The sequence below is a fragment of the Andrena cerasifolii genome, chromosome 2 (genome assembly GCF_050908995.1).
Source record: "Andrena cerasifolii isolate SP2316 chromosome 2, iyAndCera1_principal, whole genome shotgun sequence".
Lineage (NCBI taxonomy): Eukaryota > Metazoa > Arthropoda > Insecta > Hymenoptera > Andrenidae > Andrena > Andrena cerasifolii.
In genome coordinates this window covers 5,954,364-5,974,927 of record NC_135119.1, presented here as the reverse complement: position 1 = coordinate 5,974,927, position 20,564 = coordinate 5,954,364, and the positions used below count along the sequence as shown (strand labels likewise).

Here is a 20,564-nt window from a genome sequence, read left to right as displayed (position 1 = left end):
GCTGGGATCGCCGATGGAGCGGAGGACAGTGGAGAGCGTATCAAAGTTCACCGTTCAGAAATCGAACGATACTGTTAGGCATTCGCCAGGCGCCGTGATTTCAAATTCGCAATCAAAGGGAAGCAGCCCTTTAATCGACCCATCTCGAGCGTAGAACGTATCGCAGCGTCCTCGCAGAGAACCCCTGCGCGGAATACTCTCCCGCCCATTAAGCACGCTCACGGAATCCGCTTTAATATTCACGAGCGAGCGAAGAAGGCATCTCGTCGCCGCTAATAAACGTATTTGGCGAACGAGGAGACGCCGTTTCCAGCAACGAACCGCATCAGATATACATAGGAACCAACCGGCGGCTACGCCCTTATCGGAAAGAGCTAATGGTACCGGTACACGCGGCGCAACCTCAGACGGCGGAATCCAGGCTAGCAGTCGATTCTCATGGCCTCTCTCGTATCCTCGTTCCGGACGACGAAAAATCCCGCCGACCGGGTGGCTCGTTTTAATTGAATTTTACCGTATCCAGTCGGCGAACCTGACCTACCATCGTGTTCGAGGTCACGCTGCTTTAACTCCAAATCCTCCTTCATATCGATCTCGCTCTAATCACATAAAAACTGGGCTGATCCGGTGAATCTACTTTCCAAAACCCTCGCTCGAAGTCGAGTAGCCCGGTTTCAAGGGCCGGCACGAGAACGCTTGGTTTCTTTAAGCAAGAAATTTTTTTGGCGCCCCATTTTGGGGGTCCTAAATTTCAGCACCTGTTTTGTATTTAATATGTTTTGCCTTTACGGAGTACAAAAAAATTAGAGTTACATTTACGTTTTGTTTCTGTGGGGTTGGATTCCTTGAACTTCACTGCACCCCAGCGTAATTTTTGTGTTAGCATTTTCGTATTGTTGAATCTTCTAGCTTTTCAGTGATAATTATACATTCGTAGTACTGATAAAATAATACTCTAACAGTCTTTTTCTGGAAATGTAAATTTTGGTTTTCCGTGATCGTGGAAAAGAGCGATTTTTTTATTTCTCTTTGGCCGATAGATCTTTGGAAATCGTGATGGGGCGATACACCCCGCGCGACCACGAAGGGTTAAGCGTGCGATATAGCTTTGTTGGCACCCTTATGTGGCACGTAACTTGCATAATGGGTTCCGCCTGCCCTGCAGTGGTTTCCTTCACTGAAGTTACGATGAATCATAAACTAGCGCGCGCTGATGGATATTCGGGAGGAACTACTGACCGACATCGTCGCTAAATGGAAATAGGCTGCAGCGTGGACCCTCGTAGGCAGGCGACCTTTGAGTAACGACAGTCACGAGGAGTGATGGGAGTCGTGATCTTCCTCGAGAATCCTCCGATTGGATCCGGGTCGCGACAATGTGGTTGCCGCACGACGAGGACGATCTTCGCGTTCCTAATGATCGTCGGTTAAGGTCCCGCGAAGAACCAGCAGAGTTCAGGCATGTTTAGGCTATCTTCCCTCGTCGACGAGGAGGGAGGTCGTTAATCGCTGTATTCTCTGGCTCGCTCTTCCCCTCTGATCCTCTTTTTCGTTGCCAAACGGAGAAATTGGGATTTCACGGAGCAATTTTTTCCGCCGTCGCCTCCGTACCGCCATGCTCGCATAAATCAGCTACGCGAGAGATTGGAGCGTTTCGACAGACAATCCCGAGCGGATGTCGAGCCGTAAAGCTAACGAGTTCGTGTTTGCTAAAACTTCTATTAAGGGGTTATGCCTAGTCAGGCGGTCGAAAAGAGGCGAATATTTGTGAATTTTTTTTGAAGAAGCGGAAGCGTATATTTTTACAGAACTTTTTGCGCTTAAAAGAGCAACATTTAAAGAACATTTGGTAATTTTTTCGTAGAAAAATATTTACGTTTATAATAAAATAAAAAGCGACATCCAAGAAGCAGTTTTAAAAATTTGGTTTTGCGGTGAGCACTGCCATTCGGAACCAGATTACTTAAAATCAAAAAACAAAAAAGATTTCGTTAGTATATTAATGTATCCTCAGGTTGACGGAGAGAATTTTCCGAAATATTAAGTTAAAACAACATGGCAGCTATTTAAAGTTGAAATCCTGATTTTTTCGCGGGATTTTTGCACAGAAAATCAGGATTTCAACTTTAAATAGCTGCCATGTTGTTTTAACTTAAGATTTCGGAAAATTCTCTCCGTCAACCTGAGGATACATTAATATACTAACGAAATCTTTTTTGTCTTTTGATTTTAGATAATCTGGTTCCGAATGCCAGTGCTCACCACAAAACCATATTTTTAAAAATGCTTCTTGGATGTCGCATGTTATTTTATTATAAACGTAAATATTTTGCTACGACAAAATTACCAAATGTTCTTTAAATGTTGCTCTTTTAAACGCAAAAAGTTTTGTAAAAATATACGCATTCGCTTCTTCAAAAAAAATTCACAAATATTCGCCTCTTTTCGACCGCCTGACTAGGCATAACCCCTTAAGTTGGTCCCGGGGTTTGTTGCCGGCCGATGGGGCCACGCTTTCTCGCTCGTACGTTCCAGAGGAGAATAGTCAGCTGTCCGTAGAAGAAATTTCGATCCTGCCAGGTGACGTGTCGACGGGCCATTAAAAAAACGTGACAATGCGTCGCGTCGTTAACGCGACGTCGTCGTTGGGGCTACGTGAAAGGTGACCGTGGTTTTCTCGCGGGCGTCGTTATTGCCACCGGTTGATCGCTCCGCTGGCCAGCGCACAGGAAGGTAACGCAGGTATCTGGCTCGGGCGGACGAAAATTTATGGCGAGCCGAGGCGTAGGTCGTTTTAAACTTTAAGCTACAATCTCGCGGCGGCCTGGCCTGCTCGCTTCTCGGTACCTGCCATTTTATGCACTCCCACATGGGGTGGTACGTGCGCCGGTTGCACAATTCATACCCCGCGTGCGCGGGAACGAAAATGTCCCTGGCGATTCGATGATACAGGCCAGGTGTCTTGCTTTAACAAATTTATGCCCAACTTGTTGCCTCTTTGGCCGTGTAATGGAACGCGTGTACGTAACCGAGCCCCTGCACCAATGAGAACATAATGCCGTGCATGCTCGTTTAATAGCTGCTCGTGGCCATTAATGTGTCGGCGGCGAAGAAAAATCTCGCAAAGGTCAACGGAGGACGACGATCAGAGTTCTTTAATCCTCCACTGGCTTGGTTGGGACCGATGTAACCCCGTTTCCCTCTCCTTATTCTTTTAAAGCGTTGCTTCTGGTTACCCTTAAATGACCTTGAATAACCTTGCATATTTGTTAGTAGCGTGCTACTTTCTCGGTATTTACCTCGTCATTCTCTGCGACCGTCCCAGGCGACGCGCACCTCTGCGAAACCGTTTTCCTGAAAGATTCATTAAAGATTAGCCGGCTGCCTTTTTACGCCTTTTATTGTACCGTTAACGAGAGATTTCTGCATAAACGGAGGCCAGAGGGGAGCGTGTAAAAATGATTGAGTAACGGTATTGGCGCGGAGGAGACGACCACTTTCTTGCGCCGCGATCCGATGAACTGTTTACTACACGGGTCGTGAATAACAGAAAGCAGACGGTACAGAGGCGAGCGCCGAGTGTACGATTTCATAAAATCCCTCGCGGGGGAGGCTGCGTGTACTCCCCCGTCGTTGCGACCCGCGACCGCGGAGTTTCACGAACACGGGTGAAAGCTGACGAATTCACGGAAAGCCGGGATTTGCATGGAACTTTACAATGGCGGGCCTTTTTGTCCCTGCGGGGTTCGCTCTTCCGTCGACGATTTTATACCCGAAAGGTCGCGGGTGCCTCGATATGTTTCACCGAGATACCATCTTCCGTGACTGCTCACGCAGCAACGGCACACGGACGCGCCGAGCCACGAACACGCATAGCTGCACAGTATGACGATTCTGCGAGAAGTGCCAATCATCTTTGCAAAGCGGCGCGGCTCAACGAGCCATTGTTCTCGAATCAATATCTATTTGCACAGGCCACTTCTGTGCGCGCCAGTAATGGCAGACGAATTCGAGAAGCCTGTGGGAAACTGACGCCAAGTCGATTCTTCTTTCAGGATCCACGTTCAGAGGTCTCGTTACCTCAGCAAGGTTTCGGTTATTCAGTAGAGCAAGATGTCGCAAGGGGTTGTTATCGACGAAACTCCTTGAATGCTACCCTTTCTTTGCGTAATTCGTGGTAATCTTAGGTGCTTAAAAGTTTGGTATAATTTATGTAAAATTTAATTGAAAATGAAGTAATTTGATAAATTATATTTAAATTTACATGGAGGAAGTAAATATCCTATATAATAAGACGCTTAAGGTGGATGTTCGTTTGTTAGCAAAATCTTTCCAGAGGCTTTTTTTCGTACTTCCCGATGACCTACAAGGTTCAGATTCGACATGAAGTTTCCTCGGCGCCCGAAGATGCTGTAGAAAATCAAAAACCTGAAAAATTCGATAATGGGTAGTACCTGTGGCCTAAAGCAGGTATTTATGTACAATGTAGTAGCCGCTACTGCATTGTATGTAGGCCCGCACGCGGGTCGAGCTCGAGCTGAAAGTCGGAGCGAGACGAAGTATCATGCTTTCTCTCTTCCGTAGCCGACGGTAACGTCGTGTCGACTCTTTCGTCCTCTCTCGCTCGCTCACGGGTTCTCTCACTCTCGACCGAAGGGTTCCAAGAAGTGGTAGAGATACAAACGCGCGCTCAACGCAGAGTCGAAATGCGCCCTTTATTTGGGCTCTCATGGAGGCAAACGGCAAAGCGTTGTTGTAAGAGCGAATATGCTCCACAAATTTCTTTGATTCGGGGTCTTTGTCACACATTAGTTGTAATAATATCGAGACTTATTTTGTTTCTGTGGGGGAGGGGGGTCTCAAATGTCGGCGGGCAGTGAGTCTGGACACGTATGTGACTTAGGCCCCTCGTAACGCCCTTCAGAAGACCAATTAGACAGGGACAGAGACCCTTCTGATACGCAAAAGTTGTCAAATTTCGCATTTCGTAGCAAAAATTGTTTCTAGGAGAGTTTCCAATGAAAATTTTGGTTATCGTCTTTAATATAGGTTAGTAATGCTTGACGAAGATAGGATAAAAAACTAGTTTGATATAATTTACTTAAATTTAATTGAAAATTAAGTAATTTAATAAATTATATTTAAATTTAAGAGGATTAAATATTTGATACAATTTATGTAAATTTTAGTTGAACATTAAGTAATTTGATAAATTATATTGAAATTGAATTAGAGGAATTAAATATTGATATAATTTTCGTAAAATTTAATTGAAAATTAAGTAATTTAATAAATTATAATTAAATTTAAGAGGAGGATTATATATTTGATATAATTTATGTAAAATTTAGTTGAACAATTAAGTAATTTGATAAATTATATTGAAATTGAAATGGAGGAATGAAATATTGATATAATTTTCGTAAAATTTAATTGAAAATTAAGTAATTTAATAAATTATATTTAAATTTAAGAGGAGGATTATATATTTGATATAATTTATGTAAAATTTAGTTGAACATTAAGTAATTTGATAAATTATATTGAAATTTAATTGGAGGAATGAAATATTGATATAATTTTCGTAAAATTTAATTGAAAAATAAGTAATTTAATAAATTATATTTAAATTTAAGAGGAGGATTATATATTTGATATAATTTATGTAAAATTTAGTTGAACATTAAGTAATTTGATAAATTATATTGAAATTTAATTGGAGAAATGAAATATTGATATAATTTTCGTAAAATTTAATTGAAAATTAAGTAATTTAATAAATTATATTTAAATTTAAGAGGAGGATTAAATATTTAGTATAATTTATGCAAAATTTAATTGAAAATTAAGATCCTTCTATTCGATACAATTTGAAGGATGAAACGGAGAAACGGTTGCAAACAGGGCACAGTTATTACACTACCGAACAAACACGTGGTTCGACCGAGGATTGACTAGTGCCCCTTACGCAATCTATTTGCATTCCGTGCCCGGATAACAAAACGGTCGGCTGTTAACTCGGCGGAGTATTGATTGCCGACAGGAATACATAAATCCGATAGCAATGATCGAGAAACCGTGGCCCGCATCTGACCGAGGTGCCACCAACCACACCTTCCTCCAGAGAATCGTAGATAAAAGCACCTTCGGGGGAAGGGATAGAGATCTGAATTCGAGGCTGGCTCTGTTCCTATCCCTTCCCTAACGCTGTAGGCAATGGGTTACCATGATTTTCAGCCAGCAACACCAAAACCATCTAACATTAGAACCACCTCCGACCCCAAAGCGTAATTATCCCCTAATCACGGGAATATTTCCCGGCCAGACTACCGTGCTCCATAAACACGCTATTCCTCAGCGAGCAGAAGTGAAAGGTAAACGCGTTTCCCTAATGAACGCGGCAGACAGCCGACCACGCAAGTGCGCGTCGTATACGATCTATCAAGCTCCGGGGTGAACTTTATCGCGCTTGGGGGAGCCCGTGGAAGACAGTCCGCGTGTCCTCGGACCAACGAGTCGAATCTGTTCCACGATTCCTCCCGGATGCGCGATAAAAAGAGCCGGTTGGCACGGGATCAATGGGCACAGAATGACTCCTATTGGGGGGCGAAATTGGAAAGGCGAAACACGCTCGGTGGAAAGAAGGAAATAAAGAAAGAGAGAGAAAGGAGGGCGGTTGCCCCAGGGCGGAGGGGGACACGGGATAGCATCCTTTGGATTTGCATAGAACAGCGTCGCCGGCTGGTAGAGGATAGGTACGGGACTCAAAGGTCGCCTTGTTACGAGGTGATTCCTTGCAAGTGGTCTTTGCCATTTCCCATGGGGCAGACCCATAAAGCGGCGGAGGTCGGCGGGCCGACACGATGGATCACGGCGATAAGGATATATGCATCGTGTTCTGCACCGTGTACCGGTACACCGGAAGTGATCCCCCGGCCGTGTGTCTCGAAGTTCGAAGTACGCTCGTTCTCGATCACAAGGTCCCCCTCGCCCCGGGCCTGCCTCTCTTTTCTCTCAGGCCCGAGTATCGAGGGCCCGATATTTTCGCGTAGGCGAATCGACCGAATACCAACTTCTTTCTCCCTTTCCCTCCCTCTCTCTCTCTCTCTGCTTGCCTCTTACCGCGAGATCGTGCTCGCCATCTACGTGGGCCGCCGGGATATATTATAATAAAGGCCCCGCGGAATGATAGAAAGGTACGGCCGGCTGGTAATAATAGTCGCTCGCGAGACCCACCAGATTGGCAGGTGTTCATCCGCGTCTACCGAGAGAGGCCGGAATCCTCTGACCACCTTTATCGTTACGGTGAAACAATAAACCGCGGTTTATGGCGACGCACACGCACCACGATCGATGGGCAGCCGTCCGTATGCCCCGAAGTGTCACACGAGGATTGAAATCCGGGGATGGAAAAGCTTCGCGTAAGGACGACGTTCCACTGGAGAAGCTGGCGAACCGTTACGCGACGAATTTTCGCGAAATCTCGTAGGTAGCAATAACGCTTAGTAGGTCATAATAACTCTTCCACTATGTACGAGCTGTAAGCAGATCGCCGTGTCGAACCAGTTCTCGCAATCAGAATCAATTACTGCACCGCAGAGTTCTCTTGCGATCTGCCTACAGCTCCTAGATTTCGTTACAGATCCATGAACATGGCAATTTAACCTCCCTCCCGGAGTATTTAACACCCTGCAGCCTGGAGTATCTATTAAGCGGAACTAGACGTCTCCAAGGGAAATGTGACTTTTGCTATTCCCAAGCGTGCCACTTTGAGAAGAGCCTGGCGAGGGTCCCCGCTCGCGCTACATTACGTACATTGGCGTACAATAACGCGGAGCGTGGAAAGCATTGGAAACGCGTGTCCGGGACAAGATTCTCACGAGGAACACGATGTTCCACGCCCCAGAAACCGACGTATCGAGTTCCACGATCCAGCTGGCCTCTCCCTGCCCTCCATCGCGTTCCATCGTCGCCCCGACAGCCCCGTCGAAAATTGTGCAACCCGAACGTTTCTCGGTTTCTTCGTGATATCCCCTCCGCCACTTCCACCTCCCCCCCCCCACCCCTCCGCCGTCCGTGTGTTGGCAGCTCACGGTGTAACGACACGGGTATTATCCCGGCTCTTTTTCCGAGCGGTGCCCCGCGCCGGATAAGATCTCGTAAACGAGATCGAAACTGGCCTCTCCCACGCAGGCATTATGCGGTCTTAGTTGGGCCATTTACTGCCCCGTACACTTGTATACACACGCTTCCACGCACCGAACTGTCCGCGGACGCGGCCCCGGGCGAATAAATTTCAAGAGCCGACGCGTACGCGTCCGCCTCGGCCATCGGCAACGAAAAAGTCGTATAAATTCGACGCCCGTACTTTATTGCCGGGACTTTATAACTTACTCCGGCTTTGTTCGGGGAGGAAAGTCCTTTTCATAGTCGCCGGGGCCATTCCGCCGCGGCCGGTGTCGTGCTGTGCGTGCGTGGGAAAGCGTTTCGACGATTTTTCTTCACCAGGAACAGGTTACCGAAGGATGCAGAGCGCACTAGGAGTTTACGAAATTCTGCTCTGATTTTAATTCGATAGCGGGATAATGTAAGTACGGGTGAACGGGTGTTCTGCAAGTGCAGGTAGATTGGAGCACGGATAAGGGTGAGGAACTTGAAGGAGATGAAATTCGGTGACACAGGGTTTAGATGATGTAAGGATAATTTGGAGTTGAAGTGGAATGTTGACTTTGGGGATTAATACTCGACTATGTAGCAGAAGTATTCCAAAATACTCTATGAGTAGTTAGAATAATGGTATAGGGGTAGAATAAAGAAGCCATCGTTATCAAATCGGAACAGTATAGATATATTTTCTTCTATTTAGGCTTCTGTTTTGAGTAATAATGACGATTAAAAGCAGGGATCGAAAAAGTTCTGGAACTCCTATTTTTAAACAAATTCTGTTCGAACTTTTATGTTTCGTTTAAGAAAATATCTGTTCCTGTGGAATTTTTGTTGAAAGAAGCCATGCTTTTAGGAACGTCTTTAAAAAGTGGTCTCATGGAACAGATATTTTAGAACTTATATAATAAACGTTCCATGGAAACAGTTATATTAGAACATTTATTAAAAAAAGTTCCATTAGGTAAAGAAAAATACTAAACTATTATTTATAGGTACTAGTTTTATTTGACAATATGTATAATATATTCGTCATGTTTATTGAATAAAAATTATGATAATCATAACATAAGTAATTAATAGTTTCATAAGAAGTATTAAACAGAAAAAAGAACTGGTCAAGAATAATACCTAAATAACATTTTCAGATTCTCTACGTAGGTAAATATTACAAATAAATAACACATTCAGACTATCAATTTAACTGTAATAATTATTTAGTATTGTTGTAGTGCCTACTATTCATTGAATAATATTCAGTATTTGTTACGACAATTGAGAACTTTTTTAATATTAATCAACAAAATATCTGCAACTGTTGTAGAGAAATTTCTTTTTATATTTTATAAGTGCCATTCCAACTGGAACTTTTATTTTCAAGAACCTTTACTTTATCAGTTCTCATGGGAACTTATAATGTGAGAACATTTTAAAAAAGAGTTTCACGCTACATGTTTCAAACAGAACCTATTAAAAAGTTCCAGAACTTTTTTGATCCCTGATTAAAAGTTATAAAAATATAAATATCTCATAGCACGAAGATTCCACAAAAAGTGAGGAAATTCAGCTGGCAATGAAACTGCCTTGTCACCCAACACACTTTTCAGACATTCTACCCTCCAGCATTTTCTTAAATCCCTCCGAAACTTTTAAAATGAGAAAGTTTGAAAAGCGATGAGCAAGTCATCCTAGCGATAAATGGCTTCTTAACATGGAAAGGGAGCAATTCGAGTGGAAAACTGTCTACAGAACCGGATGAAGCATACATATACGATGTAGCCAGACGAAGTAATAAAGAATTCTGCTGTGGCAAGTTTCATTCCCCATTTAAAGGCAGACAGGACTTTCCGGTAGGCCCAATACGTTATCCCGGACTCGATATATTCGACGATTGCGTTCGAGTGATTTCATTGGACTGGTAATTCGAGAAACGCGATAAACAACCGCGGACGGTAACCGGAGCCCCACTTGCCACCTATCCTATGTTCCGTCCTAATACCATTTGGCGAGGGCGTCGGCGATAGTCGGCGCGAGTTAACGGCCGGTGCCAAAGGGGCCAGAAAAGACGTGCCAGTTTTCAAGACGAGGCCCGTCGCGGTTTCGCGCACCTGTCGGTGCCCTCGCCCCGCTCTTCTTCATCTGCTCGCGACCCGTCTCGGTTGGTTCCTTAAATGGCGCGCGTGGGTGGCCACCTCCTTGCATAATTACGTATGCAACGCCGTCCGTGGGCCGCGGTGAAATTCCAGGCAAGTGGGCAACTGGACCTCGCGTATATAACGACCGTTTCCAAGATTTCCATTGAAAGAGCCGCGCGATGCGTGCCCCACGAGAAAGTAGCGATAGAATCGTCATCATCGGCGATCGGAATCCGCAGGGCACGTGCACTGGGACGGCCCCGGGCCGTATCCATCATGGACGCGGTAGAAATTGAAAATCTAATATCGCCCGATATATTACAATCGCCGGGATGATGATTGTCGGGCGCAAACAGGTTTAGCGTGGTCGTCGAGAAAGGATGCCCAGAGGAACGGACAGCCGAGACGCTCGTTAATTGAACAGACGAGAAAACTGCGGTAGCGCGAGAACTGCGCCGAGGTCTCGCCGGTAATTTCATAGAGAGCTTGTCTGGCCTATTTACGACAGCCCTTTAACAAGAGCGGCCGGTGTGGGCGTTTTCTGGCGTAGTCGGACACATAATTATACAGCTCTGCTCCTTCCTGCCTGTCCGCGAACAAGGATCCAGAGCAACTGGGGGACTAGAGCAGCGAGCGGGCGTCATCGGAAATGGCAGTGATCCGTGCTCCCGACCTGTTCCACAGGGTGGATTCATTGTTACGTGGGTGGTTAGCGATATTGTGAAGCACGACCTTCGGAAACTTTCATCGATCCACTCGCTTTACATTTTTCGAACCTGTTATCACCGCAAAATACACTGTAGGGCAGAGTGGAATTTAAGCGTATGGCCTGCTGGGTATAAAAATACCCCTGAGATTGCGTCAATCGAGATACCCCGGCAGACGATTTGCCAGATTGGATAACGATGTTCCATCAGCGGCGAGGCTGCTACGTGAAATATTTCACGGGACATTTTTCAAGCTCGTATGACACGATCAATATCTGCCAAAGGTCAGCGCAATATCGCGTGCACCGGCACTGGCTGCCTTACGAAATTCGCATATGGCGCGCGGGGGACGAGGGTGGAACGTATTAAAATGCTTTCGATGGCCGGCCGTGGCACAAAGCGAGGGTGAGCGTGTAAAAGTGTGACTTCAGTTTCAGTGTGTCACGAGGGCCCGGCGGTGCGCAGAAATGATAGTTAACTTTCATGGGACGCGCTATCCCGGCGAGGCGAATTCACGTGCCATCTGCGCCGTCTGTTAATCCACCGGCGTAAAAAAAAGAACGGGACGCGGCATCGCTGGATTTATGCGAGGTCGTTTCGGATGTCACCCCGTAATCGCACGACGCTTTAACAAACTGCGATTACCATTGGGAATTGAACGTGCCGCCGCGAAAATGTTCCGCGCGTTAATCCGAGGAACGGTGTCTGGAACCGCTGCAACTATGACTTGCTAACCCAGCTCCGCAATTCCTTCGCCACTCGCAACACTCTTTCATTAATCCATTATCGTTGGACGCAAGAGTCCGTTCGAAATTAAGTAAAGGATAATTTGGCCGAACTCCAGATTCTGCGGCGAGCTGCGCTAATTCGCCCAGCCGATTTGCCTTTGGTTGCACCAGGTGGTCGTTAGATACGCTTTATGCCTAAAATGGGGATTGGAGAAGCTGCTAACGATTCATGTAGGAATACTTTATTCAGATTTTGCTATTCATCCGCGCGGCAGAAGTGTTTCTATAACCCTTCCACAATATGTTGTGAGATGTAGTCCCGAGAATTTGTAGATCAGAATCTGCTTCGCAAGCACGCTACGAGGGAGGTAATTAAGACGGGTGGAAAGAGAAAGTTTGAAGCAGAAAGGGCGACGTCTTTGCAATGAAATTGAAGGATCTTTGCCCTTCCTGTCACGTTCTAAGGTGACTTTCCAACCCCTGAGTCTTCGCGTCCTCGTACATCTGGCCCACGCCCATGAAAAGACGATGGATTATTCTGATCTCGCGACTTCGGGGACCCCCAAATTCTCTTGGTATCCGCAGGCTCGTGACGGGAATATTTAATGCCATCAGAAAGGCAATGTGTAGCGAGGGTCCTCGCGACACAGCACAAACGACAGTATCTTTCGCGAGGGTGTACTGTATCTTTGCTTCTCGCCAATCCTCCATTTACTTTTCCCGATCTAACGACGGCTTTCTTCGTGTTGCAGGCGACATCGAGGATTGCTTGGTCGCCCCAGTGGCCCAAGGCCAATTCACGCCGCTGTCGGAGGCCCTTTGCTGGGCCATCTTGGAATTGACTTCTCAGAGGCAGGCCGCGACTTTGGACACGCTGAGGAACGCGCTGAGGAACGCATTCCCAGCCATGCAGCGACCGAGCCGCGAGCTCGTCTACGACGCGCTAGCGAAGCTGATGCAAGAGCGAAAGATTTATCACACATCCCAAGGCTACTTCGTCGTTACGCCCGAGACAAGGAGGCTCAGGCGCGATTCAAGCAACTCCAGGAGATGCTCCCGCGAGGTGAGCGGATCTAGAGGCCAGGGCAGCATGCTGATGACCAACGACGAGGCGATGGCGCTCGTCCACGGGGAGATGCTCACCCTCAGGGACGGCGATGTAACTCATCAAGCTGTACAGACGAACCTGGCGGACGTAATTTGTGGAGGTAAGCGAAATGACCTGGGGAAACTATGAAGCTTCTTTAAACAACGATACACAACACGTTACACTTCGATACGTATCTCGACAGTTCTCGTAAAATCCTCCTTACGCTTTTACTACTAGAGTCCAGCCATCTTTGCAGCAGAGTGGTACATATAGTCAAACCGATCGTTTCCTCGTTTGAGCCTAACAATCGACATATAGGGGATAATCGAGACGAAGTGAGGCTTGCTTTCGTCGCGCATATCACGGGTAAAAGGATAGCCAGGAAACGAGAAGCCCTCGTAAACCCGAAGGGAACTCGCTCGCGCAGACTGGTCGATCCGGGCAAACCCGTTCGGCACGTGTTCGGGAATCGTTCCGAGTGTCCACGAGGAGTTCGCTAGCCGCGCTTGGCAGCCTTTTTCTCTCGACTCGATGGACGAGTCCAGCGCCGTTTATGTTGTCGTCGTCCTTGGCAGCCACGCAGCCCAGCGCCGGAAGACCGTGCATTCCTCCTGGCGCAACGAATCGGAAAAATCCTGCCGATTCGATTTAAATTGCGCCACCTTATCTCGGCATTTAGAGTGGCCGTGTCTCCTCTGTCGCGAATTTATGCCCCCGCTCGGCGTCGCGCCACGGAATTAGAAATTCAAATGGAGGACGCGTATCATCCGGCTCGCATAAAGAAAACTCAACATTTTCGTTATCGAGCATCCGTGTACAGGCCGAGTATGGCGAGCGCGATTTCAGCATTGTACGATAATACGTTTCCATATACTGCGCATCAGCGTGCATTTGCCACCCAGGGCTGCGAGCGTGTAACGACGTCACATTGTTACCTGCGACACCGTATGCGCAACAAGTACGAAACCCTCGCCTGAGATTCGCTTCGCGCGGGTCGAGGGGTCTGAAATAATACGAAATCCTCTCTATGGGAACCACTTCCATACAAGTCTCGTGTATCACCATGAGGAATCTTTTTTTTATCAAATGCAACTTCTTATCGCGTATCCAAGTACCAGTTGCTCGGTTCCTTTTTTCTGTCTCTTTTCTTCACGCTTTATATTCCCCAGCTCGCACTCGAATCCAGTGAAATGAATGAATACGGCCGTATGCGGAATTGTTGGCCGAAGTTTCGGAGTGGAGCGCGAGCTGGAAATTTTCTGGCGCATTGACACGGAAACACCTTCTCGACACCTTGCATGCTTCGCCTCCTCTACATACACAGCCGAGGCCTGGCGTGGAGGGACGTGTACGCGAGGATCGGTCTACACAGAGCAGAAGGCGAACAGACCATGCCAACTCGGCGATCCCTGGAAAGCGTTTAGCGCAGCCGATATATTAGCTATTGGTCACGACATTGTCTACCGTTACACACGCTGTCGGGATCACGTGGGGGGCCACGTATATAATCTTCCTACTTTTCTCTTACTCGTTTCCCGGGTGATTCTCACGCTGGGTTAACCCACACTCGGCCGTCGCCACCGCCTCTGGCTGTTGCGCTGCGATGAAAATCAGCCACCAGGGTGTTCCACTTTTTGAGGACAAGATGGGAGCTCTCGCGTGCCGCGCGTTTCATTCGGACGATTCGGGGGATCGAAAGGATACGAATTCTTTGGATCGCTACAGCTGGGTGATCGATTTTGGAGTGGCTTTTTCTTGGTAAATCTGGGAGAAAAGGGACCTCCGAATTTTACGAATTTAGCAAACCGAAGGTCTACGTAGAGAATTGATCGAGATACCGCACTTAGCACACTGACATCAAATGTTTCTTTTTTGAAAGCTTAAGAGGAATAGAATCAGAGAATGTGGGATCTGTTTAATGAGGACTCGATTTTGATCTTGCAGGTAACCCCAACGACAAGGTCCTGTTCGCAAGATGTCGATCGATGCCAGGTCGCCTCGAGAGGCGACACTCTCTACGGCTTTGGGGCTCAGCCAGACGCTTGCACAGAAGTGGAAGCTCGCGGTCTTTACCACGGAGGCCAGAGAGAAGCGACACTTCCTCGAGCGCGGAATACGCCAGCACCGACAGCGCGCCCCACAGTCCAACCAGTGAGTCGAGTCGGGGAAGGGATTGTTTTGGTGATGGGTGATCGCTTAATCGGTACGCGTTGGCTTTCCTTTCAAAGCTCAGGGACCACTGAGAAGCCACGCGAGGCTTCCTGATTCGTCTGGTTTCTGTTTCTTAAATCTCCTTTCGAGATTTAGATGTCGCAAAGAAAATGTTTGAATCCCTGTTTCGATGCATATTTGTCAAAGTTTGGTCAAATCCTTTGAAGTACTGTTTAAGAGCGCTCGTAGAAGCGAATTCTCGCTTCGCGGGAAAAGTGCAAGAATAGGTATACGGAAAGAACTTGATAAGCGTAGAGATAGAAGACACATACGCTTATCAAGTAAACACACCAGTGGCGCAACTTTCAGTAATACGAAACTTTCATTCCTCCGATGCTGGATGTCTTTATCCGCGACAAGTAAATTATTTAACGGTGCTTTCTCCGCCGTCTCCTCCATTCATCAGCGAAATAAAACTATCGAACGGAAAGTTCTTTCGATAGCCTGCTGCCGAGCGAGAACAGAACCGAAACGTCGATCGCCCAGAAAAGAAAGGCAACCGCGACCACCACGGCTGAACATCCAAATCGATGCTTCTTAGTTCACCCTTAGCTGGCAAGCCCTTCCTCGATCCCCCGATCTCTCAAAACGAAATGCAACATCTGTGCCCCTCTTCTCAAGGTTTCTCCGGGATTTTTACAGAGAAAATAGGTCTACTCTCCAGGCTGTTCCGACGCAGTACACGGAGGAAGGGTGCACCGTTGATGGGCACGTTCAGCGCCCAGTACCCCCCTACCGAGTGGTTTAACCCGCGTGTCGTTCACCTACACAGCGTGGCCACGCAAACCAGGGCCGCCAGCCCTTCGGTGAGTTCAGTTTAAACGCAGAACGCTCTTCCCTTAACACTTTATCGGCTGGTATTGCATATGTTCTAAATGGGCAAAGGTACCTGTGGGTACTAGCTCCACTCACTACGTGGGGTTAACAAAGCTATAAGAATATGCTGCGGCGCGCTAGACTGAGAAGAGTGGTTCCCGTTCTCCAACGCACGGCCGATAAAGTGTTAGAAATAGTGAGGAATTGAAAGCGAAGCTCGCGACTAAATTGAATCCTATCTCCGCGGTTCAGAGGGATAATGAAGAGACGTTTTCAGATGATGGAGGGTTTAGATCAATCTCAGGCCAGCTTCCAAGTTTGGGATGACTCGAGCTCCGTGCGATCCGCTACTCTGCCCAGGCGACACCGGCGACAAGCTAGTGGCGATTCCTCTAGTTTGTTGGCGAACTCGACGCCAAGGAGCTCCAGACGACATCGATCACCGTGCTCGACCCTGCCTCGATCAAAGTGTTCCAGCTTGAGCAGATGCACGTCCCGAGCTTCCGTCCTGCCACCCAGCACCAATCAGGAATCGTACCAAGCACGCAATCAAACGCAAAACGGAAAGAACTCGGCTAACTCGTCGCCAAGCAGAAGCGGCGGAAGCTCTGGTTCCGTCAGGACCACCAACGCCAGCCCCGCGAAAACCGCCACGTTAGGTAGACCCAGCACGAGACAGTCGAACTCTAGGCGACCCAGTCACGATTCAACTGGCAGCGGTACCAAGTCGAACGGATCGCCTCAGCATAAGGTAAACCTGTGCTTTCGATGACACTACCTGGTGCCACCAAATGTTAGATTGCTGTGTACGTAAGTGTTGAATGATACAACCGTTCAGTATGAGGCAATCAGACCACTTTCTATTCAGAGTGATTTGAAAGAGAAGGAATTATGTCCGAGTCAAGTTCCGGTAGTCTCTAAGCCACGAAACTCATTTAGCAGGGACGTTTCCATTCAAATGGTTCTCATAAACGACATTTACTACGCAACAGCCTAATAATTGTCACCACAACGAAACCTACTAAGTATTCATTTGCCTCGACAGATTTTACAAAAGACATCGTCCGGTCACTCGTCGCACTCCAGCGGAAAGTCCATTTCCAGCGGTAAACTTTCGTCGTCGCCATTAAAAACCTCAACGCTGCCGGCCAAATCGTCGCCCTTGAAAGTGGTTCAGCAAGGATCCCTGACCCCGTTGCAGGAAGCGCAGAACTCGATAACCCTGCAAGTGTCGACGAACCTGACCCCGGTCAGCCCAACGCAGGAGCAGCGCGGGATTCAGAACAGCGTGACATTAGCCTCGAACGCCACCAGCACCACAACGATTTCTGGATCCCCCGGCACGAAGATCTACGTGCAGCAGAACAATTCCCCGATGAGGTCCGTCATCACCTTCGAGAACGGCACGGTGAAGACGAAACTGGCCGACAAGGAGCCGATGGACTGCAAGGAGAAGCAGGACCGTGAGGTGATCGGCGAGAAGGTCTACAAGACCAGGATAGACGAGGAGAAGCTGTTCAAGTCAAAGCTCGACGAGGAGAAGCTGAACAAGTCCAGCAAGCTGGAACGCCCTTCCTCTCTGTACGCCTCCAAAGAATCAAAACCGAGCCTCCTCCTCTCGGAGTCCGACAAGGAGAACAAGCCAAAAGTCGAGGAGGAGGTGTCCAATAAGCTGAAACTGACGAACCGCTTGAACAACAGCCAGGCGCACCTGATCGACGGTTCGACCAACAACATCGACAAGAACTCGCTGGTCAACGACCATCCGTCCGCCAACTTGACCAGCACGAAGAACACCAACGACGCCATGAACAACTCGCGAAAGCTGAGCCTGTCGTTGTCCAAGGACGCGCTGAGCTACAGAAACCTGTTGCGCCCGGGTTCGAAGAACAACATCGCCTCGAATCCGCCGTCCCCGACCAAGTCATTCGACGGTTTCGGGGGGTCTTTCAACAACGTCTACATCGAGAATCTCGAGGCAACGAAACAGCAGAGAGCGCCGCAGGGCTCCGAGCCGAATCTGGAGAAGACGGTGAGCCGAGGCGACCTGTACTCTTACCCGAGCCTGAGCGACATGCAGGTCCAGTTCACCAGCCTGGCGGCGCAGAAGATCCTCAAGGGCTGCCCTATCAACAGCGTAGACACCTTGGTGGAAGTGAACATGGCAGCGGCCGACAAGCCGAACAACTGCGACGTTACCGTTCACACCGACTTTGGGCTCGTTTAATGCTTCCTCCGTCGACCAGGGAGCGCCACCTCCGCGCGTTTCGTACAGTGAAAAAGGTCGAGAACATTAGCACGATGACGCCCGTATCGGTATCTTCGTACACCCCGCGCCGCGATAGACGGACGTCGGTTAGCAACGGATGAACGCTGTACTGCTTAAGCATATAGAGAGCATTGTAACAGTTACCAATAAATAAAAGTTTCGTTATGTTCTCACGCATGCTGTGCTATCACGCGTTATCTCTCCACCCAACAAATCATTACGATCTGAATCGTTCGCGTCGAGCATCGTCGGTTTTCGGCCAGTCTGTTTCCATTTGGTCATCTATATGCTTACGCGGGTGAACGTTCGGCGGTATTGTATAAATGAAGACAGCCATTCCACAGGAAGTATTCCTTAGCTTATTAATAGTCGTTTAGAGCCTATTCGAGGACCCGGTGAATCGCGCACTTTGGCAAGCCCATTCTGTTTTGGGGAAGGCTTCGAACGCGAGGGACATCTGAACACCCGTCGCATTTCGCCGTTTCATTTATGGTGCGGCCACTTCCATTCGAAGGGAGCGCGGCGTGATGTTCGCCCACTGCTCGGGACAACCGGAGGATAAGGTTTCTCGTCCGTTCAGGAGAGCGAAGGGGATGACGGTTCGATTAAGACTGAGGTATTCGTACAACGGGTAAATATTTATTTCGGATGAATAGTATTTAGTTCGAACGTGACTGCGAGTATTATTTCGGAAACGTCCATCAGCCAGGCGTAGAATTGTTCAGAACAGCTGATTATTTCGAGCAGTATAGTTACGTCAAGCACGCCTCGCTCAGCCTAACTTTCATAACATCGAACGGCTTAGTTAATTCGCTTCCCTTCGCGAAAGCTAATGTATCGCGTGCGTCAGATTCCATCGTGCCACAGCTGACCCCTCTCTTTTTTTTTACCATAGTCTATCGTAATGAACAAAATCAACCAGAAACGGGTACCACAGCGTCGTAACGTTGGCAGTTTTGCATCGCTTTACCGAGCTAAAGCGATTTGCCAAAGCAATACTTCACGTACGATAGCCTGACAATTGCCTTATTCGAGCGACCGAGAGGGAGAGAGTGAGAGAAAGAATGAATATGAATGAGGGAGTAAATGAGAGGGAGGGACGAGTATATTTTGTGCGAACCCAAATACTGCCAATTGTTGTAGCGTCGACTTAGAGTAACGAAATACGCGAGGAATACTCGAGTTCCCGAGGACGAGCTGTAAAAAGTGGTAATTTAATGTGCACCAACCTTTCTTATCTAATTACCGGTCACTCCGGTCGGGCGTCTAGGAATATTAGACGAGATTTTGTTTCGGTCGATATGCCAAAGTAGGAAGGAAGCGTAGCGCAGTCAACTTCACGTAGGACCTTAGGCATAGTCATTGACTATACACGTACGCAAAGGTTGCGCGATTAGAATTATAACGTATTATGACCATCGTACTCGTAATGGACTTCCGTCGAATGCGAAATTCAGATAAACAACCACTTTACGTATAAATCTCCTGCCTAAAGTATACCATGGCACACCTCTGGCTGAAATCGTAAAAAAAACAATACCAAGAATCTTTGATCGGGATTGTCGTTCGTAAGGCAGGGCCGACCATCTTATTTAAAAAAATCTTTGCGCGTTCGCAAAACACTTATGCAAGTACGGATTACCGATATTCAAAGAGGTTATAAGGGCAAAAAATAAGACGAACGAACTCTTTGATTTGTTACGCTGTCGTGGAATTGCTGCGCCCAATACGCGCAATACAGGGGCGCATTTCCCTCCCCAGGAAATAAGTGGAACCATTTTATAATTAGTGCAATCGTAAATCTAAGTGCCAAAACCGTTGTTAGTACTTAAATCGCCTTAGAGCCGCTTGCAGCGCTACCTGGTGGCGCTACGCGCATCGACGCCGCGCTGCGAGCCTCCGTCTAACATTCGAAATATAAATATTAACCGTAACCGTAAAGAACGTAGCCGTAAGGCGGCAGGTAATTGAGCACCACTGCCGTGCCTGCTTTGTACATTTCATACGTTGTATCGCCGATTAACCGATAGTGATTTCGATACATCCTTACGTCTTCCGATTCTTACGACAAATGGAAGCGCACACGAGCCTTTTACGCCCTTATTTCTTATCAAAACTAACTTGTAGAGTACCATTCTGTAATCTTGCTCTATTGTAATCATAACAACGAATGCGTATGATATTAAAAGAGACAAAAAATACACGCCCTGCATTTTTTTCACTCGTCATCGAAATGTCATACTGAATTGCCATGTACACAGTAAGTAGGTTGCTGTTCAGTTTCCTTTGCGGTTGCGAAGGTTCCAAAGTCAGGTGAGAAGTCGGGAAAAGAATCAAAGGTTGCGTGGTGGAAGGACTTACCAAACATTCAAGCCATCTGCCATTACGTTCAATCAACCGGCGGAACGAAGTGCCAGTCTCCAAGCGTCGTCTCGCGACATCGTC

The 20,564-nt window shown here is 47.5% G+C and overlaps 1 protein-coding gene across 3 annotated transcripts in view; it reads left to right on the top strand.

Annotated features, from left to right (window-relative positions):
• The window catches only part of Knockout (Stork-head domain-containing protein knockout), a 133,334-nt gene extending 115,040 nt beyond the window's left edge, over nucleotides 1–18,294 (top strand). For 2 of the 3 annotated variants that reach the window (XM_076830261.1, XM_076830262.1), the window contains exons 4-8: nucleotides 12,486–12,941; nucleotides 14,768–14,974; nucleotides 15,656–15,840; nucleotides 16,128–16,601; nucleotides 16,896–18,294. In XM_076830261.1, the coding sequence (XP_076686376.1) occupies nucleotides 12,486–12,941; nucleotides 14,768–14,974; nucleotides 15,656–15,840; nucleotides 16,128–16,601; nucleotides 16,896–18,077 (2,504 nt within the window). In that variant the 3' untranslated portion in view covers nucleotides 18,078–18,294. The remainder of the gene's footprint in view (nucleotides 1–12,485; nucleotides 12,942–14,767; nucleotides 14,975–15,655; nucleotides 15,841–16,127; nucleotides 16,602–16,895) is intronic. The other variant, XM_076830263.1, reaches the window with a different exon arrangement.
• Nucleotides 18,295–20,564: the final 2,270 nt, after the last annotated feature.